Consider the following 27702-nt stretch of genomic DNA (forward strand, 5'->3'; position numbering starts at 1 on the left):
GTATGGGTAGTTAGGCAATTCAGTCTGTAGTAACAACATGGGAGTAGCGGATAGGACTACAACGAAAGAGTTTTGTTTAAAAAATTCGAATTGCCCGTTATTTTCTATAACATATGTACCGTTTTTGGGAATCGCCAATTGTTTCGTTACAATTCGGCTCCCAAGAGCTACTGGTGAGAAGAGCAAGCTTAATCTTTCGACAAGCCAACAAGCTCCCTGGCTTACATCAAAAGTTAGTGCTGACTGGAGGAGTAGCGCTTCACTCATTAATGTCAATGCAAACCTGCAGATGCCTGGGACATCACTGGAGCTGCTGGTTTTGTTTTTTGCTGAGAGCCAAGAAGGCCTTAGGCAATTGATTCCAATGCTTGGTGCCACAGTATCCCAGCAGCCTAGTGATGTCAAGCAGGCTCAAACATATGACGCCTGGACTGCAGAACTCAAACTGCACTTACGGGAAAAACCTTTACCCAGCTGAGCAAAACTCATTACAATTCACAGCAATGGAAGAAATACTGAAATACAAGAGTCTGGTGCTAAGTGTATTTAGCCAATATGGTAAATACGCTTCTGATTATTTATTTGCGTAGAAGATACCCTTATCGAGGACATTTTTCAGAATATATTTATAGAAAGTAAAGAGAAAACAACAAAATGTATACACATTAGCACTACGCGAATCACAATAAGTACTCATGAGACTTCACCAAGCACAGACTCAATGGAGGCACTACTAAACAACAGGAAACTTAAAGAAAACTGTCTCAAACAAGGGGAAACCCACCTTAGCGCTGGGTTTTTAGCCACAGTGCTGACTGGCTGCATCGGTACCACATAGTTACTAGTGCTATCTGCTATTGCTGTCAGTGCAACAGTCTGTAATTCATCCCTGCTGACTTTATCTTCGCAGGAATCTGAAACGCAATTAAACAGGACACGAGAAAGATTAGGTAGAAGGAGGCACGGTCAATTCCTCCTTCACAATGCGAAGGGATGAGAAAGGAGAAAATGGATAAGAAAGGGATAGGAAAGAATGAGAAACTGTAAGTTCCTCTATACAATATGATGTCCATCAATCCATCCGTAGAGAAAGTTCAAGTCGGACACCAATCTATGCCCGAGCGTGTGTCTCAAATTCACCGCTAGATCAGACCGTATGATGCTCCTAGAAATCGCAAAGAACCCCAAAACTGTAGCAGTCTTTTTGCTACAGCCAGCGGTTGCAAAAAGACACACTTAAAAGAACAAAAACTTTAATGCCCACTTCTTACAAAATGGGAAAAACACAAAAACAAGCAAAAGATCTTAAGAAGAAAATCATATAACAAGAACAGGTCCATACAGCCCCAAGTTAAGCATTACCGTCTTAAAAATACTTTTATCACAGTATAAAACTTGGTCTTGAGAATTCCCATAGCCTGGGTGTAGTAGGGCTATTCCTATTATAAGCATCCAAGTTTCTTTTAACACACTTTCAACCCAGAACACACGTTCCAACTTCCTGAACTTGATTTGAAATGATGACTGGGGTCAGTCTTATTGCCTTTACAGTTCTGCAAATCTCAAAGCAAATTTGGTCTCTTATGTCTTTCAGCGAGACTGAAAAGACAGGGTTCCTTTTCCATCTCAGTGAAATGAACGAGAGGCAAAAGTTCAGTCCTCATGACTTATCCCCCTACGCTTTGAACATTTGCTGTCTTCCGTTCCCTGTTTATGACTCAGGAATCAGAACCATATTCCCGATATGTCATCACCATCTGGAAGTCAGCAACAACAAGCTGTTATTCCTCCTTTGCCGATAAATGGCGACAAATGCAAACTGGTTGAGACCGATTGCGGTTGCAGAATTGTCAAAGCCCAGCTATTCAGCTGCATGGTGTGCTCAGTTTCCTGTTACATGCCTTACTATGAACACAGATGTAGTGTCTCTTTGTGGTTTATGATGTCATAAGCACAAAGGGAATGGGGGAAATGGATCGTACTTGGCGTATGTGTTATGTCTAAGAGTTGTCCCTGAGGTAGTAAGACTTGTGTCGCTCCCAGCTGGCTGGATGGAATCACATAGACCTGTCCATTCTCCGACTGGCCAGCGAAAATCATCTGTGGGAAAAAAAAACAGGAATCACCATAAAGCCACAGGAGTTATATTTGTTATTTTAAGACGTTTTGTTTGCTTAGAAAACCAGGTAATAGGCGCACTTACTGAGTCCTAGCCTGAATGGAAACTTTCAGTGACATGAGCCTACTCTGAATGCTACAGTCAGGATTTCCACCAGTAAGGCCAGAGAATAGAAACGCGCAACTGTGCTGAGAGCACAGTACTGCCAGGAGGTTTCAGGAACAGAACAAACAACAAGGGAGTATTCCTTAAGCTTTTCAAGGAAAAAAAAATACTTTGCTTTAGGAAGCAGCTTTTGTTACCGTAATTTAAGCAGAAATAAACTGGATGAGAGGCCCATCTAGTTGGTCTGGTGGTCTACAAGATCTCATCCTGTCATTTCTTGAAAAAAAAAACAGGGCTTCAACAACATGGCTGGACACCTTGTTCCAGACTCCCACAAGCCTTTGGGAATTTTCTTTGGGTAAAGAAAATCCATTTTCTTTGGGTAAAGAAGCTGTTCTCGCCTTTTAAATGCACGTCCACGTGTTTCTGTCACTTGCTCATAGTCTTAACCGAATGGCTTTAGTCAGCCAACCTGACTGGCACTGATTCAGACAGAGAGAGTGGGGTGCTGCTGACCATTCGCTCGTACTGCACTGGGCGCCCATTCTGATCAAAAATGATGAGTTCGTCAGCCTGATTCGGGGGTGCTGGTTCCGGGGGATGCTGGGATGCCTGGGAATCTTCAGAAATGTGCACAGTAATTGGGAAGTGCTGATGACCCAGGCTTGGCTTGCTGGGACTTATGCATGGCATCTGCGAGACAAAACACATTAATAATGATTTTAGGATCCTGGGTAATAGATGGAATGATACACCCTGCATTTAAGTGGCTTCCATGACCACTTTCTCTAAAGCAGTGATAATTTCTATACATTTGTGTATACGTGCGTGTAGTGAATGATGCACTGCTGGTAAGATTTTCAGAGCTCTTGGTTTTGTAGAAAAACAACCACTATTTTGTTTTCTCCGATGGTGGCCATAGAGGCTTAAAAAAGGCTCAAACCTGCAGGTACAGAGACAACAAGACACCCTGTTTCATTACATGGCACCGCATGAAATATCTAGAATACACAAGAGTGGGACTTAGCGCTGTTGCCTCACAGCTCTTGTGGTTCAGTTCCAGTCTTGGGTGCCTTCTGTGTGGAGTCTGCATGGTCTCTTCAAATTCATAAAGGTTTTTGCTGGGTTCTCTTGACTTCATCCTACCTGTTAATGCCATTCTAGCCGGATTGGCTGGTGTCTGGTGTCACGCTCTCCAGTTAATATTTTAACGACCGAATCAAGTGCTTCATATAGCCATAGAGCTCGACAATCTGATCCAATCCTATAATTATGTTTTAGGTGATTATTACTAAGAGACATTTGCAGACAGGTAGGCGATTCAAAAGAACTGAGTAAACACCAACCTACTTCCTACAATACCAATTACAACCCAGTAGGTCCTGTCCCAGGGGTGTGATATCCTGTTACCTGGCAGGGGTGATGCTCACACTCCGATTCGTCTGCAACACCGTCTTCACCTCGCAGGAGCTCACTTCCGCTCTCCGCACAGAGCTCATTCTCTTCCATGTCCCATCAGCCTGTTTAGAGATGAACACTCTTTCACACCTTGTCCCCCCCCCTCCCCCACCACACACACACACACCCTGCTCCTACACACACTTCACAAAACTCGAGGTCATGCTGGAGGGGTTGAGCATGTCCTGGAGAAAAGCACAGGAAGAAGAGAGCATGCACGGATGAATATTCTCCTTCTATTTGTGCTGCCAGTTGGAAGACAACTGGGAAACTGCTTCCGCCACTAAGGGAGGTAAAAATAAAAAAAGGCCATTTTACCACTGTGAAAGACTGGGTTTCCTCAATCTATAAGAGACTTTTACAGAAATTTGAGATAGTAGTTGCTTTTTGGGGGGAGGGGGGGTGATTGAATATCTTATGCATGCACAGCAGTGATGGGGTTTCTTCTGAGTGCTGGTCTTGAGCAACGCAAGGACAGGTCATGACCGGACAGCAGCAAAGTACAGTACTTGCTACTGGAAACTGTTGCAGTTAGCATGTGTTGCCAAACTAAACAAATCCTGAGGCGAACGGTGTTAAGTGCTGTGGATGCTTTCTGCTGCACTAACCCAAATGGTCTGGAAAAAAAAGAAATTGAGGCTGTCCAATAACGCGAACAGGACCTTAGTTAAGGTTGCCCTGCACTGGTTTATACAGCGGAAAACCTGTACAGGGTTTAAAAACATGCTTAGCTTCCATGATGAAAGAATGCGGGATTTACTTGAGAATCCTTTAACAGGAGGAAAGTAAAGGAATCCGAGCTTGTGAATTCTGTGTAGACTTGCTGAAGCAGGATTTTGTGCTAGTAAGCCGAGACGGTGAATAAGCCCTCTGGAAAAGTAAGATTCTTTGTCAGCTAAGACTTATCTCAGACGTGCGTGAGTGAGGTTTTGTTGTCTCTGCATCCATTTTAGGTTTGGGATTCTCTTTCGAATTTGCAACTTAAAGAGATTGGCGGACCTTCATTCCGAGTATTTAAACTAAAAGGTCAGAGACTTATCTGGGTTGAGGAGTGTAAAAATGACCAATTGTGCCATTGTAATTCAGTGATCCATTAGATAAAATACTTTTGGAGCAGTTTGATATCAAATTGGAAGCTTCACAGAATCACTAGACCTGTTACAAACATCTGGCTCATTTAGTCCATTTGGTAGTTAGTAGTTAATTGATTCAGGTATCTCATCCAGCCATTTCCTGAAACAAGAAACAGGCTTTTTTATATTTAGAAAAACTATGCGAATTTCACATTGATCAGTCTGAGAATCTCTGAAGACCATTAAATATTTATTAAATTCCACACTAATACAATGCCTGACAGGGAAGGATATAAACATCAATAGTACATACTTGCAGCAAGGTTTTTGTACAATTTGGTTTCGATTAAAGCAAAATTTAAAAAGACAGATCCATGCTTTCAGAAAACACTGAAGGGCCAGAAGATACTACTAACTCCTAAGGTGACTTAACTCCCAGCAGAAAAATCACAATGGGACTGTGGACATAATAATACATACAGTAGTAACAAGATGGCTTCTGACATGTCTAATTTGATTTTAAAGCATTAAATATAAACTGAGCATGGTTTTCAAAGAAGCAGCTTTCTGACACTGCTACTGCTAGCAGTATACAAGCCATTTAAATTTGCTTCTTAATGTTAGACCCAGCCAGTTCCCCTAAAGCCAAACACCTAACAACAAACCTTTTGCAAGAACTACGTTTTTATCAGTCTAGCCAGAAACCTCGGAAATTAGAAAAATATATTTCTTTGCCCTGCGGCAATGGACGCCAAGTTATGTAATAAAAAGTATCACTTTTACTACAAGGTTTAAATACTTCACTTACAGTAAAACACACTAAGCCACGCCCTTACACGCTACTGCACGATTATAGTTATTTGTGATTAAAACCACAATTTCTTGAAGCCACGCTCCCTCATTTTGTCCTTACTTTACAAATTCAAAGGGTCCCGCCTTAACAGGCACCTTTACATCTACACGTAATATGAAAAACAAGTTTTATTTGATCAATCAAGTACATTAAAAAATTAGTTTGTGCAAAGTAAAAAAACAGGGAACAAAGACCCTCCTGCATCAACATGTAATATCAAGAAAATAAAGTTAGTCTGTCAAACAAGACGCAATGTTCTAAATTATGATGGTATTTCTTTTTTTTATCGTTTGAAGGGTGTAACTTGCGCTCTGCGACAAAAATCACGTTATGTAGCCGGGATTTTATTTTAAAAACAAAACGGGTTTTAAAAAAAAGCGTCAACTTTCTTCGGGTCACCGTTCTGCAGCGCCCACAACATCTTTGATGTTACGTTGTTTTATTGATCGGGATCGAATGTGGAGTATTATTACTATCAACACATTCACAAAATAATAATTTAAGGATATAAAATCAGCACGATAAAATAATAATTCAAACATAATTCTTTCCTCTACACACAAATCGGTTCGTGCAATAGCTTTTTCAATCGCGGTTTGTTTCAATATTTACGTTAGGCACACGTGTATTTCTTACAAGAGCTAGTGTGCTACAAACGATAAACTAATAGCACATTGAAAAGGCATAAAAAGTTAATCATCTATTGCCAAAGCCTTTGGCAAACACAAATCTAAAATGCACAACGAAACGATAAACCTTTGTTGTTAAACATAGCAAAACAGATTGGTAAGAACGCCATGTTGGATGATGCAGTAATAAAATCGCAAGAGGCCAACGGGGGGGAAATACCAAAAAAAAAAAAGAACACAGATTTTCTGCACCAGAGTACCGCCTGCCCCTGTCTCTTTAAACCGCTTCCTATGTGGCATTCAGGAATGGAAATAAACAGAGGAAGGACAGAAATTTCAAAACGAGTCTACTCAACCTCGTCTTCACCCGGGCTTCGCTCGCTGCTCCACCGCGGAGCCAAAACGCGAACTTGAAAACGGCTTGAGAGAAAAGAGACTTTATGGTACAGGCAGGCCACCGTACGCCTTGTTCCTCCTATTATAGCAGTAGTGGGAATATTTTGTCCACAAGCTGTTTGTTGGGTTTTTTTTGTGTGTGTTTTGAGCTCTGTATATGTTATTTCATACGGAAAACGAACAAAAAAATAAACATTTCACTTGTGAAGTTCTTAAATAATTGCAATCACAGTTTAATTTGTACAGACTAGCCGCATTACAAGGTTTGAATGGTAGATCTCCGCATTGACCTTAGTTTCAAATTTAAAGGTAGAAATATAATTCATTTGAACTTGTCCTTTATGTTAACAAAACTGAGAGCGGAAACGGGTTTTCTTTTTCCTTCTTTGCCTGTCAGTGGAGTTTCGTGACACTTACTCAAAAACAACTAATGCACGATAGACGTCTTACATTTCTCCAGGCAGCGCTAATCAACAGTGGTCTGAAAGCGATTTTTCTGCGATTGATTTGAAGTACTAAGATCACAGCGCACGCTGCATTGGGAACCACATGGTGCGCGTTACCTTACGGCAGTCACTGCGTTGTGTTCAGAGCCGTTTGGGATTTCATGAATGTAAAAAAAACAACAACAACTAAGACATATTTTGTAAAAAGACGGTAACTTCATTAAGACTGCAAAATGTCACAGCTACAAGCGAGGTTCTTCACAGAGAATAAGAAGTAAGTGTGCCTTCTAAGTTACGGATGTGCGTGTCAGTACGTGAATGAAAGGCTTCAGATGTATACCGTCATGTAAATATTATTAAACGTCAGTTTTAACACGTATACACCGTTATATAAAAGCTTAATACATTTGGCGCCAATATAATATGTTTTGAGAAACTCGTTAACTGTTGAGTTTAAATTATTCTGTGATAACCGGTTAAAATGTGGCTCCCTGCTCTCTGACTTCAGCAGTTATCCGAATGGGATGTTTTCATATACGTTTTAGCTTTCTTGCACTGTTAGATCGATCAGGTTTTTTTGTGACATGAGAAGCCTTTAGTGAATGTGACATTTCAACAGGATAAGAAATCTTTTCCACGAAGATCCACGTTCGGGTTTAACTGTATTTCTGTCAACGATTAAGATCGTAACGTTTCGTAAATTTCGTAAAGAAAATTGCAGAAAATTCTTTACGAAAGCACACTGCAACATTGTTTAAATACATTTTTTTTAACCACTGTTATTTTCTTGAAGGTATGCAGTAGACGAAGTTCCCTTTTCAATTCCTGCCTCTTCAGAAATTTTGGATCTGAGCAATGTCATCAACAAACTTTTGGAAGCTAAACATGGTAAGAAGGCAGGCTTTATGCCATCGGAACCTTAAAACTCGCTTTTTTAAGTTAATCATTCTTTTGAAGTTCTATAATACTTATATTATATATATATAGTATGTAAGCAAAATATCAGTGATACTGGGAAGGTGGCATTTTTGATCTTGGGAATATGTTTATTACTTTAGTGCAGGGTTCTTAGAGTGTCTGCTTTGCTTTTTCTACAGTAAGCATGTTAGTTCTTAATTCAGGACATAAGCAATGCGTAGTGTTCATCATGTTCAGTATGTTGGCTGTGTGTATGCAGACTGTGTTATACCTTGCCTTTTCAATTCAAATATCAAATGAATCCACATGTTCATTTTTGTAACTTTTTCTTAATGTTGTTTCTAGCTTTAAGAGGAATTAAAGTAATCTTTTTAAACATTAAAACCAGATGTTCTTCTGTAGTTGTCTTTGATTTCTATCTTTCTTGAAGGTCGACATTATGTACTGCTGTATTTGAACTGTTAGGTGAATTAAATTTAAACATCGTGAAATCATCGATGCAGTGCTGTATTGCAATGGGTATGAAACTAATGAGCTGGAATTTGGTAGAGAACATGGGAAAACTCATTCTCCACTGCATAATCCTGTTGAGAAATGGGGTTGAGAGCAACCTCTTTAAAATCCATACCTTAATCACTACTGTCTTAAATTGAAGAAGCAATTGAGATAGTCAAGTTAGAACTAATATATTGAATATTGTGCACACTAGTCTTCCCAATGGGTAAGAAACAACACATAGGTTATGAAACTCTTTTAAGGATTTGCTTACAGCATGTTTCTTATCTTCTTTTGGACTTTTGTCTGAAATCTTATGCATAGCTGAAGTTATCAATGAATTGTACAAATTACAGCTGCAGTGTGTAAAAAAAAAAAACAACACAGCCCCACAAAACGCTTAAACCCAGCGACTGGGCAATAATTCCTCTTGTTTTGAGTACACCTCCTTGGCAAAGGGCACTTTTAAACACTTTCTTTGCCTTTACAGAGGAACACAAGCATGTGGAGTTTGACTTCCTCATCAAGGGCCAGTTCCTACGGATGCCCCTTATCAACCATATGGAGGCGGAGAACATTTCAACGGTATGTAGCGATACTTTAAGGGGGAATGAAAGAAGTTGGGTTTTATAATGTGGTTTATTCTGAAAATGTGGAAAGGCGGCTGTATTATGGACTGTGTGTGTGTTTCAGGAAGATGTGGTTGAGATTGAGTATGTGGAAAAGTTCACTGCGCCCCAACCAGAGGAGTGTATGATGCATGATGACTGGATCAGCGCTGTGGAGGCTGATGGGGAATGGTAAGGGCAGCATACACACTCTCACACTCTGCTGGGTCTGAGGGAATGCCCTCTTTACTTTTATTCTATTTTTATTTGCTCCATCAGTGCCTCACCTTCTAAGTGTTCCGTACTTCACTAAAAAGAAACACAAAGATGAAAGTAGGCCTGAGACAAAAACGGCATTTGTATATTTTAACGAAGATACTGTTATTTTTGATAAAACAAATCATTTGTATTCTGAGGATATCTCTGCATTGTCTGTATTGTGGAGATCTTGTCTCCTGAATTTGTGTTCCAAAGCTGACTTACATGTAAACATATGGGCACACCTGTGTTCCTGTATTTGTGGTGATGTCCTGATGCTTCTTATTTGTGATCTGTTTTGATTTATGCTATACTAAATCAAAATAAGGATCCAAAGCAAATATTTTGGAAATTTTTTACTTACAAGAAAATTCCATGTGGTTTATAATACAAGTCATTTAGATCCTGACAGTGTTCTCATATCATCTGTTTTTTTAGGAATTTAACTTAATAGAAAATGGGTTTACACATCCCTTTGCAAAATGAGACACCAAAAACACCAAAATGTTGCAAAATCTAAAAGAATTGTTTGAAGCGAACTGTTGAAGTAGAATCTTGAAATAAGTCACGGTAATTAACACCTTGGTGTTAAAAAAGGAGGACTTGTGGTAAATGTTTAATGACAGTGGCCAGGTTTATATAAAGAAACGTATGAAGCTGACACACCATTCATGTTTCAGTATGTCCACCCTTAATGTGAGACATTTTTGTTTTGAAAGTACAACCGTTAAAATAGATGAACATTCTGTGAATCGTTTTTGACAGATGCAGCTGTCTTTATTGACCCTGTATTTCTTTATTGTCTTCAATGATGCAATTGTAATGCTTTACTAATGTACAATTCTGCCTCAGGATTTTAACCGGCTCCTATGATAAAACTGCGCGGATCTGGTCTTTGGAGGGGAAGGCAGTGATGACAGTGGCAGGACACACAGAGGTGGTGAAAGATGTCGCCTGGATTAAAAGAGGTAACATCTTCGGTTTTCCGAAATTCCCTGGAGACATGGTCCTTTATTGCACCATGTACTCTGATCAATTCTGAGCTCTTCCTTAAAGTAAAACAGTAATTTGACAAACGCATATCCTTTATAGGGTGTTTTTCATTGTATTCTTAAACAGAAGGGAGGTTTCATGTTAACTGCAAAGTCTTTGTGCAGTTAACTGCTTAAGACCTGAAAACGAATTCCAAGAAGGTCTATGGGTTCTAGTTAAGATGTTAAGTAAGCCGTTGAGATCTCCGTGAGAACCACAGCCAGCTGTTGTGAATTACACACATCTCGAGCACACAAACATCGCAGTGTGCAGTAGTAGGATGAAATTCATTAGTGAAAACTAGTTAAAGTATAAAAGTGAACTAGCTCTTAGAAAAACCTGTTTATAACTAACCAATAAAGAAGTGCTGTTAAGTACTGATAAGCAAACTCCTGAGCTCGTGCTAGGGATTGATTTTTAACATCTGGCAATAGAGCTGAAATATACTAATATGTTTTCAAGCACATATATGATGGGCATAATTATCTGAAGTCAACACTGGACACACTTGAGTTACCAAAGTGCATTTAAATCCGTGCATTGAAGGGAAGACCTGTTGGCAAGCTGTTTTTCTTCAACACTATTGTGGAGCTCAAGAGGGGAAACTCGGAGGACACTTAAAGGGTTGTATGCAGCTGACACTAAGCCCTGAAGGTGTGTCCCTCCCTGACTAGCTCTGTGCATTCTGTTGTCTTTGCGGGCGGTGGAGCAGATGGCCTGTCCTCTCTTCTCCTCACGGCCTCCATGGACCAGACCGTGATCCTGTGGGAGTGGCATTCGGAGAGGAACAAGGTGAAGGCCAGGCACTGCTGCCGGGGCCACGCGGGCAGTGTGGAGAGCATCGCAGTGGACGCCACCAAGACTAAAGTAAAGCTCCTCTCTGCAGAGGACATCTTCTCTTCCAGCTGACGTTCAGTCGTGGTCTCCACCGCACCACATCTTACGAGAACAAATCCCTCTGGGTAACCCTGCTGGCGGTTTGTTCTCGAGCAGCTTGCGAACCTCGGCGATTGTTAAATTGTAAAGATCTGCCAAGCTCACAAAAATGAAACTTCTTTTCCTTCTTAAGTACTGCATTTAAGCTGTTGTGCTTCTGATGATAAAGTATTCCACTATAATATATGTGTAAAGAAAGAACAGTAATTATTTTTTATGAACCATGAATTCATTCTAAATGCACTTATCATCCTTATATTTTTCTCAATATACATAATAGTACACGCTATACTCTAATGATGGATTACATTACTGCACTAGATATTTTTAAATTTAAGAATTAAGAACTATTTGGGGGGGGGGGTGTATTGACATGAATCTGCTGTTAAAATTCTGTTCTTATTGATATTCAGCTGTTTTTTAAAACGTCTAGTTTTGCAGTGGCTCCTGGGATAAAATGCTGAAGATCTGGTCTGCAGGTAATTACCTCATTTTAATCAAGCTTGATGTTTGATTTTTTTTTCATTTTTTGATTTAAAATTAGGGAATCCTGCAATTTGTATGCCAGGCATTGCTTACAACATGTCTTAAGAAGAGTTTGTATGACCCAAAGGCAAAGGGCAGTGTAAAACTTCAATGTCTTGTTGAGTAAATGGCAGTTACAATACATACATGATTTAACTTGTGCAATTTTTCCCAATACACAATGTGGTCATTATAACGAATCAGGACTTGTCAAACATTTGCCGCTTAAATTTGATTTGAGACGTAAACACAAACCTTATTTATAGGTATAGTGATCTTATGATTTATTCAGTACTGACAAGGCTTTTCAAATATATACCGTGAGTAACTTTGTCTCCAGATTAGACAGTACTCTGAATGTACTGGGCTACATTATCTAACACCTAGCTTCACAATTTTTAAGCAGATCTTCTTAACTGTGAGCTGGGTGGCTTGAGAGTAAAAGGTATAAATTGTTTGTAATTATTTTGTCACTATTTTTGACACAGTTCCTACTGAAGAGGAGGATGAAATTCCTGAGCCACCAGACCGACCAAGAAAAAAGCAGAAGACTGAACAGACGGGCTTAACTAGGGTGAGGTTTAATGATTTTTAAAAAATCTGCTTATCAAATCTAGTCTAGAACGTGTCCATATTGAACAAATTTATTCCTTAGCTAATGTGCAAATGTGTCCTTTTCTGTGATGGTGCCCGTTCTGTTGTGTAACCTGTAGAAGGTGTATTTATATTCCTCTGTTTTGTAAATAATCTTTCTGTTCTTAAAAATTAACATGATGAAATTTGTAACTGACGCACCTCAGACCAGGAGTCATTTGTTAAAAAGCCTTGTGTTTCCATCTTTTCTACAGACACCATTGATGACCCTGTCAGGTCACAATGAGGCCATCTCCTCTGTCCTCTGGTCTGACACCGAGGAGATCTGCAGTGCATCATGGGATCACACCATTAAAGTCTGGGATGCAGAAACTGGAGGACTAAAATCTACATTGGTAAGTTCTTTGTGATAGTGCACTATGAGCTTTTTGATAGTACACTATGAGTTTTTTTTTCTTTTAGCCTTTCCACCACTTTAAGCCTTATGTAATATAGAAAAAGCTCATGAATCAAAGGTGAGGATATGAGACAAAAGATTTTGTTCTTTAGAGTCTAGTATAACAGAATTGTTTTATTCAGCTTGCACTTTTCTGTTTAGCTTGGATACTAACAGTTGTATTCCAAATGCAACAGTCTCATATCATTTTAAGCAAGACAAAAGCAGATCACATAATTTGTTCTTTTACCTTCCATATAACAAGGGTGGTTCAACTAAAACTTTTCAATCCATTTGATAGATTTGTATAGTGATGTGTCCAGCCCATTAATTCCTAAGCAAGATGGTTCTTTGCATATTACAGCTTTTTTTTAACCTTTTCTGGGACACTGTGTTACTCTACAGAATGGCCTCCAAGAACTGGTTATTGTTAACTAGCAAACAGTTTTAATCTGAATTTTATCTTAAAGCTATGTTTAAAGCATTGATGTGTATGGCATTTTTCCCCCAGCTTCTTTGAAGACTTTGAAAAAGACTGTGGCTGGAAGAATGTTCATCATGGAATTGCTGGAAATTATTTTCATTTTTTTTCTGATTCCAGACAGGCAGCAAGGTATTCAACTCTATATCGTACACCCCCCTATGCAAGAGACTGGCGTCTGGCAGCGCAGATAGACACATCCGGCTTTGGGATCCCCGTTCCAAAGGTGACTGTTTGGGGAAACTGGGGGAAACCTGTTTGTTTGGCTGGTTGAATGATCCTAATTCTAATCTCACCTGAGATAAGGCTCAACTGAATGGATTTCCACAGAGGCATCTATGTGGCTCTTTTGTCCTGCTTTCCTAAAGCCTGTCAGGATTAAAGTTTTCTAGTCTTCACTCACCAATGGGACATTCCTATACATCTTATCTTTTTATTGTAGTTTATCATTTCTTTTTGTTACACCCACCCAATTTTGCATGTTTCCCCTCGTCTTGACCTGGCTACCAGCCCCGTAACTGCACACATGTGAGGATGTAGGTAGTCCCTTATGAACTGCCCACCTTTTAGCCTTTTAACACGCCTTAGCCCTGTACTGGAGGTTCAGCACGGACTGGAAGAGGGTGTGTCTCTCACAGCCGCTAAGTCACGCCTTAACCACAGCAGCACTCATGCCAGTCAGTCACAGTCAGCTAGTGACATGACCCAGACATGAGTCTGTCATCATAGAGCTTAATCTGTGTTTGGGCAAGCAGGAATTCTTTTTTTTTCATTTTTCTGTGCTTTGTTTGTTGTGCACTAGAAATGTATCTTTCTCTTGAAATATCTCAGAAAGGATCTGAGTGCAATGAAATCAGTTTGAGAATAAGTCAGTGATGCACAACCCTCAGTCTGTGGTGATCCACTCCAGAGCACTTCACCGTGTGCAGTTAATGTCCCTCACCATGCTTTTCCCCAGGCAGCTTTGAGAATGCTTTGCAAAAATACTTACAAAGGGAAAATGAGTTGCTTTTACACACATGCATTTGAACGATTAAATGGGTAATTCTGAGGATTTACTAATTAAGCAAGTAAGAGCTCCTGTGGAATCAAAAATAGGTACTTTAAATGCTGTCTGTCTCTAGGACTTGAAATGAACATATGTCAATTTCACTGAAGAAAGCCTGGGGGCTTGAAGACAGGACTGCTCATTTTTTTTATTGTGAAATTGAAATTCACAAACACTGGATTATTACAGAAACTAAAGCAATTCCCATTTTAGTTTCTCTGTCCTTGATGATGCTTCTCATTTGGCATCTACCCCCTGGATGCGAGTGAAAGCAGAACCGTGATACATGTAGGATAATGGAGCTGATGTACCCTGAGCTAACCCTCAGTGCTGTGTTTTGTCAGATGGCTCCCTGGTGCAACTCTCTCTCACCTCCCACCATGGCTGGGTTACTGCAGTGAAATGGTCTCCAACACATGAACATCAGCTTGTTTCAGGGTCCTTGGACAATGTTGTGAAGCTGTGGGACACAAGGAGGTATATACTTTACTAATATAGCTTCATCAGGTCTTGGCAGCATTTTTCTACTATGACCCATCAGACATAGTAGAATGGTTCTTCAGACACCTTTTTTGGGACATTTAATGATCAAACCAGTTGACTGTTCCTATAGTATCATTATTTCATTGGTGTAGGCATCTGTAAAGACAGTGACTACCACATTTCCAGCCACCCACATTGCAGAATTGTACTACAGAGAGCACTTTATTTATCTGCTCTGCGTTGACTGTATATATATATAACAGTTAAGATATGAGTTGTATTCAGGTTTCTTAGCGTAGGTCAGATGGAGCATGGGTGAAGTCGCATGTTGTTTGCAAGTTATTTATAATCATTTATACCAAAAGGAACGGTTTTAATTTCAGTTGGGTATTTGTGACAGTGAGTGGCCATTTTACCGAGACATTCTGCGTGAAATTGAACTGAAAGCGAGCCCACCACTATCACTCAGGTGGCCAGGGGGCTTAACAACCGGACATCAGTCTGCAACGTATTTAAAAACAACCTGTTCATCTTTAGTGACTAAATAAATTCACGTGCAGTATTTGCATTATCTTTGGGCTGAACAGGTTAGATCTGTAGAGCTCCATGTCCTGCTGTTGAATATTTTCCCTCTCTACCCAGCTGTAAAGCTCCTCTGTATGACTTGGCGGCTCATGAAGACAAGGTTCTCTGTGTGGACTGGACAGAAAGTGGGGTAAGAACCTAAACAGGCTTCTCATCATTGTCTTTTTTTTTCTTTCCTTGACCCTGTGTTTATTGCTTAAAGCAGGGGTCTCCACCCTGTTCCTGGTGTCTTGTAGGTCACCAGTTTCTGAAGTTTAGAAACACTTGTAAGTTATTACTCTAGTGTTTTGCTCGGTAACCTGTACTCCTTATCCTTGAAGCATGAAAACATAAGAAGATTTTGGTCCCCAAATTATTCACTTTAATAAATCACCTGCTTAGTGGACCACATTTGTTTAGAAATTGGTGATTTCATGGTTCCCAATAAAACCGATGGGGCTTGGGTACCCCCTGATTTAGAGAAATTCTTGCTTCTGGTAACAAAGATCCACTCAGTTTTATAGACAACATCCTGGCTGCAGTGGCAATTGGACACTGAGATCATTAAGACCAATTTGAATAGAATGAAATTAGACGATCTAGGATCTTTGCAAAGCCAGCAATGTATCACTGATCTAGACTGATGATCAGTCATACTTTACAGGTGCTTAAATACATTTTACTTTATTATCACGGGGTATGGAACAAGAGAGCATAGGGAGTGCTCATTCATATTGTTATGATCACTTGCCCTTAAAGTCACACCAATGGATAACCCTGTTTGTGGCCAGGAAAGACTTGAACACATCCATACCAGTAATTAAGTTGTAAATGACCTTTGCATGTTAAAGGTTCTTTTTTTGCCATTAATGAAGAAATTCACTATATTTAAAAGCCAAAACCATGTTTGCAGCTTTAACCCTACCATGTAATGCTACCACTGCTGTCCACCGTACTGTACTTCTGTAACTTTCTCCTGAAATACTCAAGTTCAACCCAAGCACAAACACACACATTCCATTTTGTGCACTATTTCAGAAAAAAAAAAGCACAGCCCACTGGAAAGTAATATGAAGATTGTTTTCAACTGCAGCAGGGCAATATGTAAGCCTTTTAAGCAACGCCATATCCAGGCACGGTCTGCTTTAAGGTATCATACTTCTAGGAACCGTTTTCTCCGAAAATCCATAAATTCAATTTAGATACTACGGACAATAGCTGCATTAACCTTTTCCAAAGGGTATTTATGCACAAGTGCTCAAAATGAGCTTGGTGAGAATAAGGGAATTATGTAGCATCAAAATACTTCCAGGAGGGGGAGAATTGCCTCGTTATTGGTTTCTTCTTATTGTTCTTGTCTCCTAAGTTGCTTCTAAGTGGAGGGGCGGACAACAAACTCTACACCTACAAGTATCTGGCAAGCACCTCGGATGATGGAGCTTAACACAGCCTTTCCTTCTGATACCACCTTTTGGACTGCTTTGGTTTTCAAAAACAGACCCGCTGCCAACCCAGGCACCGAAGACTCAAGAACATTTTAACTGAGCGACTGAATGGACCACGTGGGAGATGTTCTTGATCAAATTTTTGTGTGGTTTTACTCTCGGTATCCTTGATTTCGTTCTAAGCTTGTACCGTTTATTGGCTGTTTCACTTCCCTTTCATTTTGCCGTTTTCAAATTTGTTGGAATGTTTCAAAATGAATATATTACAATCCAGTCACAATGCAAATGCTACATTTTTATATTAAATTGGGCCAACATTCAGTATTTTCTGTATGTTGTAAAAAGTAAAATAATACTTTTAAGAAAGAAAAGTAAACTTGTGCTGTTGTGGAAATGTGAGAATTCAAAACAAACTAGGCAGAGTAGACAATACTATTTTTACAACGAGTTTATTACATTCAAGAGAATAGCAAAACATACAGTTATTAGTGGGATTCGTATTGATCTTAAAACTCCAAACATTTCTTTTCCTTTGTTGTGACATCTTAATTCTGAAACTTCTCATGATGTATTTGTCTGTACTTAAAAGTGACATTGAAATATAAAAACGACTATCAATGAACTGGATTGGATTTAGCCTTTGTTTGCTGGGAAATAAATGTTTATTGGTATACTTGCTAGTTAAAGGATAAATAGTACTCTTGACTGCAACATTTCTATTATAGTTTGAACTGTTAAATTTTATGTGAAATATGGGACTGCATAGAGATGGATTTTAACACTTGAGAGGAAACTGCAAGTTGTATTTTGGGACATGTATTTTATATTTTGCGTTTACAAAGAACTTGTGACTAGACAGGATTGTTTTAAACATTTAACAATTCTCTGATTTGCTCTGGTTTCATTTTGTGGTCTTCGTAATCCAATACTTTTTAAAACGGTATTTCTTATGGACTGAAAAAAGTAAAGTTAGAAAGGACGCTTTTGTTTTCTGCTGTGAACTTTATTTTTCCAAGTACGGGATGCAGAAGTCGTGAACCTTATCTCTGCGCTACGAAGACCATACCTGTATAAAGCTTTTAAAAATGAGGAGCACCTTTGTTCCGATTGGCTCTTGTCGATCCGAAATTTTCCATATCTTCTTCAGCTGTCGCCAGCTGCCCAGTTTTATTCCAAACAGTCGAACATTGTGCTTCATTTCTCAAAATTACGGATAACAGGCGCGTCCTGTTGGAGGTACTGGACGAGGTGTACCGCACACTGGAAGAGGGATAATAACTTTGAACCGGGAGGAGCTGGAGACTGGTGCTGGTAAAACTGAAATCTGCTTTATCATGCTAAGCCCGTCGCCACCGCGACCCTCGCCAAGTGTAAGCAGGTAGAAAATAAATGAAAAAGAGTTGGTTTGCAAATAAAAACTGCAAGACGGTGTGTATATATATACGTAGGAAGTTCATAGTGTAACAGTTTTCATAGTTGCAGTACATGTAGGTTGCTGGGGAGTGGGTCGTGGTATATTTCCTAATGAAATGAATGTAGAGGGACATCATTTAATACTGCCGAAGTCCTGCAGTTCCCACTTGTCAAATTGAAAATGGTGTGAGACATTCGTGCGTATTATAAATTGTGTTAGCGTTACTACTCGTACTGCGATGAGACCCCTCTTTATAACACTTCACCAGATCAAGGAACCTCCAACTTAACCAGTCCACACAAACATTTACCAATATAAGCACAGGGATACCATCTAATTCCATATGATAAAGATCTAACCGAAATTTGCCTGATCACCAGCCGGTTATTCTACTTTCTGAAGTCTTTAACACCCTAAGGCTTTCCTGCCCACCTAGACACTAAGGTGGCCTTTTTATTTTTATCCATTTAAAAATGTAGCTGACGTTCATTTTCTAAAGCAAAACTCTTTCACCTCTCTCTGAATTTCAACTCGTTATGTACAAAAAAAAATCGAATTACTCATTGGTCAAATCCTCGCACTGGACGGATCACCTGTCCTTGGGTGAGCGACTGTGCTATAGTGCCCCCTAGCGTAGTGGATGATCTGTGTTCAGCACATCCTGGGGTTGACTGAGAAGAGATACACAGCTAATAATAATCAGGTAACGTGTCGCATGCAAAAAAAGGGATTCGTATTTCTATTTCGAATTAAAAAATCGGTATCCCGTTTTTTTTTTAGTAGATGACTGGGTTGGACAATGGCTGTGTACTGTCCGATTCGTTTTACTGTATCATCATAATGAAAACACTACTCTCTGTCCTAATTTAGGGTGTCGTGTTTCCCAGTTAATGCAGTTATTACCGATCAAAACGGAGCAAGTGAAATGTGCATTTTCGTTTATTTAGCGGCGTTGCATGTCTTTACCCGATGTTGGATGGAGAAATAGAGAGGAAGTAATTTCTTGACAGTTCGTTCCCATATGTCCGGTAATTTGATAGTTGCTATAAGCTTTTGTGATGAAAGGTAAACGTTTTAGGTTTTAAAACCGTTTTGAGTGAAGCAAACCGTCAAGTAGCCAACGCCGAAACCGACTGCACGTTATTTTTAAACGAGGAAAGTGGGGGAAAAATGGGATTTGTGGACAAAAGGCCTGGTATCGCCGCTCTTTCCTGCTTTGGTGGTGTCAGGGTTGCTAGGCTAATTCACGGATGGCAGGTTACATCATTGTCCCGGGAGCAGCTTCGTTTATTTTTTTCCGTGCCTGATCACCGTTTCACGATGCAATCGCTGATACATGCGTTTATATCAGCTAAACTCATGTGTTAAATCACATTTTCATTAAGCGTCTGCATACTATTCCCATTGTAGTGTTAGATCTGTAGCGTTAGGTGTCCAGCCCTCTCCCATCGTAACGATAGTTTAGCAAGATGCTGTTTCCAGTGCACCTAATGTTTTCTTCCCAGCTACACATCGTACCATGCTCTGAGCAAAGCAAACCACCTTTTTATCTCTTTAGAATTAAATTTAAACGTGTGGTTTTAAAATACTCATTGGGTGTCATTTATTTAAAAAGGAACAAGTAATAGGTTTATTCCATGCTGAAAAGAGAAGGAAGAAAACACAACGTTTCTTCAAGTGTGAGAAATCTCCACGGCCGAAACGTTGTGTTTTCTTTCTTCTCTTTTCAGCCTGGAATAAACCTATTGTTCCTTTGCAGCTACCCAGCCGATTCATTTAAAAGGACGTGTTATTAAATGTGTTTGTGAGAGTCGTATTGTTTACCCTTTTTTATTTTTATTACTCCAGGAGAGTGATGCATGAACGACTGCTATTATAGGTAAGGATAGAAATTTAAAAATGCCCACAGCTGGTTAAAACCTAAAAATCATTATGCTTTTTTTGCATCACATCTAGAATTCCTGTGTTTTCATTAATACTTGTTCTTTTGCAGAACTGAAACACATTAACGTTTAAAATGGAGAGTCACTATGGGTATGTATTGCACCAGATTTCATTTTCTTTATACCCAGTTTCACTTTGTGCCACAAGAAAATGGCTAACTTTGCCTGTTCATTTCACGTTTTCAAACTACCAATAATCAAGAACAAGAAAATATCTTGTTCCCTTTAAGCCCTTTTTAACACGATTGCTAACTAATGTGCGAGTAAAAAAAATTACATCATAAACATTTTGTTCAATGAAGTTCAGGAATGAGAAAATAGTATATACTGAATCCCATAAAGTGTCCACTGTCACTTGAAAGAATGAAAGAATTTTTTTTTCCTAGGAGAAAAGAAGAAACTTATTATTGCTTAATGTAGCATTTATAATTTACTTATCGTTTACAAGTTAATTCATTTGGCCAACACGTTTGTACAGCTGGGCTTTTTTACCGGAGCAGTTTAGAGGTACATTGCTAAAAAGTGCAACAATAGTCTCTCACCTGGGATTTGAACCCACAATCTTCCAGTTCCAAGTTCTGAACCCTAACCATCGCTCCACTCCGTTAAATCTGCAAACAGTGTGTGCTCAGACCCCTGACCCCTGTATAATGTTTTAAACAGATTCAAACTAGAGAGTGCCTTTACAGTTTATGTCCCTTCACCTCTGTATTACACTATATTATGTATTATATAACACTTTATTAAAAGGCTTTTAATAAACTATTGAATTTCTTATTCTTTTAAGTAATTATTGAATCTTGTTCTTACAGTATGTACAGTCATAACAGTACTGTATGTACAATTGTGAGTCCATTATAGAACATAATAGTATTTGACCTAGCCTGGCAAGATAAAATTAGATGATTTATTTAGACAAATGGCAACTTACGTTATCCTTACCCTGTACTCCCTTGCACGTTACCTCAGATGGTCCCTCAGACCACTGTTTAACCAGTGCTGTCTCCTTGACGCACGCGCATTGACCGAAACCTAACCGGTGTCGTCTTCTCAGTTACTCCAGTGACGCCTACAGCCGTCACGTCCTGGGCGAGGACAGCTCGGTCATGGCTCGCATGCAGAAGAAGTTCTGGAAGACCAAGCAGGTCCTCATCAAAGCCACCGGAAAGAAGGAGGATGAGCACGTGGTGGCGTCCGACGCTGACCTGGACGCGAAATTAGAGGTCAGAGTTTTTCCCAGGTTTGGCTGCTTTGGCAGGAAGAGCTCCTGTGATCCAGTACCAGTGTCTTCTCTGAGACAGGACCGGAGCGATGCATTATGGGTAGCAAGAGTGCCCATATGGTACTGGATTGACTGTCACCCCACCCAGTCCACCATGTGTGCACACCGCTGGTTGGGGATACAGTTGTAATTAAATAAGATATAACTTTATTGTCCATCCAAAGGGGTTTCTTGGCCAAGAAAACGGCACTCAGCATAAAATAAAAAACACATTAAAACAAACAATATGTCCTAAACATGCAACAATACATAGACACGCATACAGTATCTCCCTGTGCCCATATTACACTACCATTACACTGAATCCGACAGCTTCCTAATACAGGAAGCAGTCACTGAGCTGAGTTTAATATACCGATTGCACAGGAAAGAAAGGATCTCTTGAGCACATTTTTTGGCCACAGGCATTCTCAAACAGTTTCCCTGAAGGTACCAGTTGGAAATGGAAATGAAGGGGGTAGGAGAGATCATCCGTGATAAGCAATATAATAACAAGAATGAGCGACACGTCCTTCGCTTTTGGTGGAGAAAACTGAGGAATTCCAACGTAATAATTCCTCCGTTTTACAAATGAGGAAAATTGGGAAAAAATGGGGAATAAATTCTCCCTTTTTAGTTTCTCACCTTCAAGGGTGACCGCTCGTATCAGTCATCACTCTGGGCTGGAGATCCCTTTTCAGAAGGAGTCCCTGCTCATACCATGTAGCCCTGCATAATATTAAAGTAGCAAATACAGGGCAAAAGTGCGGAAGGTTCAATTTTATTTTCTTTGCCATGCGTCACGCGTACTCCTGCTGGAATTTTTCAGACTTTGTTCCCCCAACGTAGACAGAACCCATGTCTGAAACGACTGGGAACAAACAACGAGCCTATGTGCTTGCATTTGCTCTACACCTGTGACTGGTTAATTTTCCTAGCAAGCAGGCTTGCGTTATCCCTTTTTGAAGGAGCGTGCCTTTGTAGTTACGGGCATTGATTGTTCCTTAGTTCATTCTGCATGCCTCAATTGATAAGAAAAGTAGGAATAAAGTGCATATGTGCAACAAAAAGGAGATTTTCTTTAATGTTTTTTAATGGTTAAACAAAGCGACTTCTAATTTAACTAATTAAAGTCTTTGCTATTGCCTTTTATGAACATTATTAAGTGCTGATTTAGAGGTGCTTCAGATACAGGTGATCCAACCAGACTGAAAGTAGTCTGTAGAATTATAATGGGGTAAAAGCCGATATTTTTTACATGCATGGTGAAATTGTCCTCAGGGTTTGTATGATGGTAAATCATTGAAATATTTTAAGACGCTTGGAAGCTCCCATGTTGAGATTTTTATATTCACTACATTAGGTATCTGAGCAAAGCAGAGTAATTGCTTTCCAATTCATTGGGTGCTTTTGCAGCTGTGAACACTGGGAAGATGAAAACGTGGTTTATTGGCATTCAGTGCTCTGAGTCATGCACTGAGATGAAACGACAGTGCCTCTTCTGTGGCTGTATTTTACAAAAAGAAATTCATATCAGAGCTTTGTTTTGTGCTTGTATTCACATGAAGCTAGCAGTGCTGATGTATTGCCCAGAGGTGAATTTGGTAGTGCTGAAAGTACAGTAGCACATATGTACATTTCTTAAAGTTACTATTTTATTGAAAACAGTTGTGTTTTTTTGTGATTCTGCAATACAAACACAGCATTTTATACTAATTGTTCTCGTTCTAGAAAAATACAGATTGCCCCAAATGCTGCTTTCAGTCTGTACTGTCGCACATTAATGCTTTTTTTTTTAGAAACACTGACATGCACATACTCGGACGTAGGGCAAGTTTTCTCAAACACCAGTTAACCTACCAGTACATTTCTGAACTGTAGGAGAAAACCAAGGGTCTTAGTACTGCAAGACAGCAATGATAACCACTGTGCCACCCTGATACATATAATTCCTTGGAATATTCCCTACTTCAGAAAGGACACATAATATATTGATTATATTTCTAACACTTAAAAGTACATCAAACTGGATTTGGTATAATGCCGACACATGACATCCAGTTTAGTCTGTACTTTATTTTCTGTAAAAAAACAAACATTGTATACTCCTTTTCAGCCAAAGTAGTCAAAGCTATGTCGAAGTAAAATTGTGTTCTGGAAATGTGTAATTGTGATGGATCATACACTGAAAGCAAGATACAATCATCATTTAGGAGCTTGGCAAACAATAAAGGGATCCCTTGCTATTAACCTTTACTCTGGATTTTAGATTTTATACCAAGTACTCTATTTGGGAATGTTTAATGACTGGAAATGCAAAACAAATTTCAGTAGAGAGGAGGCTGTTGGAAAGGTAGGATGGGAGTCTTCAATGATTGAATTTTAGCACATGAAGACTAATGGAAACAGGCAAAAGACATCCAAGGTGGTTCGATTCTTTTCAGGTGCTACAGGCTGAGGGCCCTCATACAGAGTTTCTGCGTAAGACAAACTGGTAAACACAGATGCATTTCGTACAATGTTAACTTTATATCTGTCGTAGCATGTTTGCTGAAAAATTAGGTAATAGTTTTGGAGTACCCCGAAGTGCTTGTTCTTTTGAATAAGAGACTCTCAGCTGTTATGTCTTGGTCGGAATGGAGAAAATTTGCTATCTAAATGTGTTCTTTTCCATTCCTTGGAGCTGCTAAGAGAAATGACAACATCAGTGGGGAAATATTTGGCCGTTTCTGGAAGATAGTCGTCATAATGTACTCTTTCATTCAAGAGTAAAGATAATATTGTACTGCTGGCTCTGTGCTGGGTCTTACCAAACAGGTTTTTTTTCCAAGAGAGCTCATATCAAAGTGCTGATAATTTGGTTCCACCTCCGCAGCCCTTGGGTGTTAGTTTCAGTTTGTATTTTATGCAGTGCTTTGTTGTGGAGACCACCAGGGGTGAGGTTACGGCACCGAAGGACAGGTAACAGAAGTAACAGGAACATTCCAGTAATTCCAATTCAAACAAAATGAAATTAAAACGACAGAAGCGGTTCTGAATTCTAAGCCGGGCGTCATACAGGAGGTCAGAAGTCTCTAAGCAGGGCTGGACTTTGGTGTCAGTAGGCCCTAGGCACTTTCACTTGAAAATGTGCAAAAAGAGGGGTAAACGCCAGTTGAATTATGTCGATTGACATGATGCACTTTAAACTATTCTAATTCTAAACCACTTGATTGATCGCCTTTGCTTCGATACTTCTAGTTTCTCGAACAGCTGATAGGCAGCGTATGATTATTGATTTGGAGCACCTAGAGTCGATCGCAGGCGTGTTGTTTCAGCTCGTTTTTCGTTAGTCACTAGTGTTTCCCGCCTAAAACACTAGCCCTAAAAATTTAGTAGGCCCTATGCACTGTGCCTAATGGGAAATCCGGTACTGTCTCTAAGGCCACGGCTTTGGGAAAAAAAAAGTGTCTTTCAAGAAAAATAATTGCGTGAGGTTTGGCCCTTTGCAGCTATGAGGTTTTTAGTTAAAAAAAATAGTGGCTATGGGGCAGCTTGAGAGAAGAAAAGTGTTTTCACCTTAGAGTTATATATTGTCAGGCAGGGTGAAGGCAGGCAGAGTTCCAGAGTAGGGATGCACAACAGAAGTGTGTCACAAAGTCAGCTGACTGGTGCGGTATCTGAGGCTCATGTAGTGGAAGAGTTCAAGTTGGTTGGTACCTAAAGGAAACAGGCCGTTCCAACTTCTAAAATAACATTCCAAGGTAAATTTCTGATTGTAGAGAGAGTCGTTTTTTTTTTAAAAGGGAAAGTGAACGCAATGAGATCGACATTATTAAATGAGTTTGCATGAATACGTTTCAATTGCCACAGGTCTAACTTCCCCCCTGAGTCTCATGCACTGTCGCATTGTCACGTGTTTAGTCTTGGTAAAGCAGGGATGAAAAATTATTTCTTGTCTAGTATAGAAGTACTCTAGGTCTCTGCCACAAATGGAAAAAGGAATTGCAGAAACAGATCATCTGAGCACTTCACAGGGAAGACCTATTGAGCAGATAAATGAAGTGGCATGACTCAGGGTTATTGATGAATCAAAGCTACAGCTGCAGCACCCACTTTCTTTTATTGTATCTGAGCTACAACTCTGCACCTAAAATCGCAAACCCCATTGCAATTAAAACCTAATGACGTCTGCGATATCGCAGATCTAATATTTCCGAAAAACAGGTTCTTTGCACACAAAATTCGAACATGGATCATAGGTACAGATCTAAACCATTTAGCAAATGGGAAGAGTCTGTTTTTTATTTTAATGGAATTGCTTGTTCATTTTTTTTGGTGTCTAGAAAAACATAGTTTCTTTGCTGCATTTTTTTTAGTCAAAAATATATTAATAGGGCTATCTTATTTTTTTTAGGACAGATTTTGGCTTCTCCAGTATAAAATCTGTTCCAATAGTCTATATAAACTCTTTTTTGATACCCAGGTAGACCCCTTGCAAGATTCTCATGTTTTGCGTTATATTTTCATTAAACATTTGAAAATGCCGTTAATACTTGGGAGCTCTCAAACTTTAAATGAATGCTAATTCAAGCTTAAGACATGTAGATAACTATGAAGGACACTGTAAAGTCCTCAGATATAGGTCAGTATGCCCATTTCATGTGAATCTGAGATACTGTATATTGGTATTTTGGGAGATGTGTTAGAACAAGTCATGTTGTTTATGCATGGTCCTTGAGTTAGTAAAAATCCAGATGCCTTTTTATGTGAAGGCCGGAGTTTTTGTCCCGTTTTGTACAGCCAAATCAGGACAATCGGATGTGTTCAGTCTTGGTTTCCTTCCTGGATTAAAGCCGGTTTCCTGCTCTGTTACCATGCAGGCTGGTATCCTTGATGTCTGCTAGTCTGGAAAACAATTACAGTACGCTTTCTACTGCAGAGACGGCGACATGTCTGTCTGTGGGTGTTGGTCCAGGGTTTTTATTTATATGGTTTGATGGTACAGAAAGTTCTACATTATATAGGTTCAATGTTGTTAAAAATTAGTTTGATTTTCCTGTAACTGTGAAGTAAAATATGGCATAGTCCGTTCGTAATTTTGACTGTGTGATAAGTGGCAGATTTTCTGTTACATATTAACCAGAGATCTTAATTTCCCTTCAGGTTTTCCCAGTTTAACTGTGTGTACCGAGTTTTGCATATCACATCTGGTGAGACCAGACTACCTGGCACTTTTTTCAACTGGTTGAACAGTAGAAGGATTAATTGGAAACTAGTCTGGGAAGCAGTGAAAAATTGCACAAAACAGCTGTCTGTCTGGTTTTCTAGAAGGCTGTTTCTAATTTGTTGTGAAGGAAACAAATGACTTGGCTTTTCCTGTGCGGTCAAAAATGTGTATTTTCCCACTCCTGAGAAAGCTGGAAAAATGTGTTTTAATGCTATAGGAGCAGTCTTTTTTTTCTTCAATTTTAAGTTTGAATTTGCCAATATGAAATGATAATATGAAACCTCAGTTGACCAGAGGTGTAAAAGATGTAGAACTGTACTTGGGAGATAAAAAAAACAAACATACAAGAAGATATATAGGGTTGCCATGCAACAGTGACCCTAGTGACTGGCCTAGTGTCTGTAAAATTGGAAGTGTTGTCAGGGAAGTTCATATCTCTTGGTCAATCACTGTTTAATTTGCTTCTCCGCAAAGAGGAAAGCTCCGAGACGTGCATATTTCTGAGAAGGGCATATTTCTGAGTAAAGTGGGCATAGCTCACATCCCACAGGTGCTAACCCTGGGTCTATAGCCAAGTTGAGAAACAGTTAGCCATTTCCAACTAGTACAAAAGGGGAAATACGTGATTCCGGTTTATAACACTAAGCAACCGCAAAACAAATAAGACAGTGTTGTTAGATGTGAATACAGGAAAATAAGATGTTTTTTTCTTTGGACAAATGAGTATGTAGGTGGCACTGTAGTTGCACGGCTGTTCTTGAAATTTATATATAAGACAGCACAGCAGAATTAAGTATTCCGTCATATAGGAAACAATAAAAGTAAATTGTTCAGTTCTTAGGCTGTAAATCTTTTTTTGTAAAAATGCACATTTATCACAAAAAGCAATATATAACTGAACTAGGCCGTGTACACGTTAACTCACCTTGCAGGCGGTGAAAAGGTATGAGCTTTCGAGAAGCGTTTAGGTTCG

General features: G+C 39.5%; 3 protein-coding genes across 5 annotated transcripts in view; 2 read left to right on the forward strand and 1 right to left on the reverse strand.

Moving 5' to 3' along the window:
• carf (calcium responsive transcription factor) overlaps positions 1-7077 on the reverse strand; it is a 21713-nt gene extending 14636 nt beyond the window's left edge. The window contains exons 1-5 of one of the 2 annotated variants that reach the window (XM_088930417.1): positions 7051-7077; positions 3635-3744; positions 2741-2917; positions 1983-2100; positions 785-914 (exon numbers count right to left, since the gene is read on the reverse strand). In XM_088930417.1, the coding sequence (XP_088786543.1) occupies positions 785-914; positions 1983-2100; positions 2741-2917; positions 3635-3733 (524 nt within the window). In that variant the 5' untranslated portion in view covers positions 3734-3744; positions 7051-7077. Of the gene's footprint in view, positions 1-784; positions 915-1982; positions 2101-2740; positions 2918-3634; positions 3745-6593; positions 6646-7050 lie in introns of those variants that run through there. The other variant, XM_088930416.1, reaches the window with a different exon arrangement.
• On the forward strand, positions 6697-17524 carry wdr12 (WD repeat domain 12). Its single transcript, XM_088930418.1, has 13 exons — positions 6697-7353; positions 7873-7967; positions 8983-9077; positions 9186-9292; positions 10211-10326; positions 11103-11257; positions 11760-11805; positions 12340-12425; positions 12700-12840; positions 13483-13588; positions 14755-14887; positions 15536-15608; positions 16824-17524. The coding sequence occupies exons 1-13, from the start codon at positions 7313-7315 to the stop codon at positions 16899-16901; spliced, it is 1272 nt and encodes a 423-aa protein (XP_088786544.1). The 5' UTR covers positions 6697-7312; the 3' UTR covers positions 16902-17524.
• Positions 17525-18988: 1464 nt separating this feature from the next.
• Positions 18989-27702, forward strand: part of ical1 (islet cell autoantigen 1-like) — a 41393-nt gene continuing 32679 nt past the window's right edge. For both annotated transcript variants that reach the window (XM_088931217.1, XM_088931218.1), the window contains exons 1-4: positions 18989-19019; positions 20165-20195; positions 20310-20350; positions 21314-21482. In XM_088931217.1, the coding sequence (XP_088787343.1) occupies positions 20334-20350; positions 21314-21482 (186 nt within the window). In that variant the 5' untranslated portion in view covers positions 18989-19019; positions 20165-20195; positions 20310-20333. The remainder of the gene's footprint in view (positions 19020-20164; positions 20196-20309; positions 20351-21313; positions 21483-27702) is intronic.

The sequence above is a fragment of the Atractosteus spatula genome, chromosome 13 (assembly GCF_055471065.1).
Source record: "Atractosteus spatula isolate fAtrSpa1 chromosome 13, fAtrSpa1.hap1, whole genome shotgun sequence".
Taxonomy (NCBI): Eukaryota; Metazoa; Chordata; class Actinopteri; order Semionotiformes; family Lepisosteidae; genus Atractosteus; species Atractosteus spatula.

Coding starts and splice junctions, on each gene's coding strand:
- wdr12 (XM_088930418.1), top strand. CDS start 7,313: ATGTCACAGCTACAAGCGAGGTTCTTCACAGAGAATAAGAA. Junction 7,968..8,982: donor ACTTTTGGAAGCTAAACATG/GTAAGAAGGCAG, acceptor TTGCCTTTACAG/AGGAACACAAGCATGTGGAG. Junction 9,078..9,185: donor AGGCGGAGAACATTTCAACG/GTATGTAGCGAT, acceptor TGTGTGTTTCAG/GAAGATGTGGTTGAGATTGA.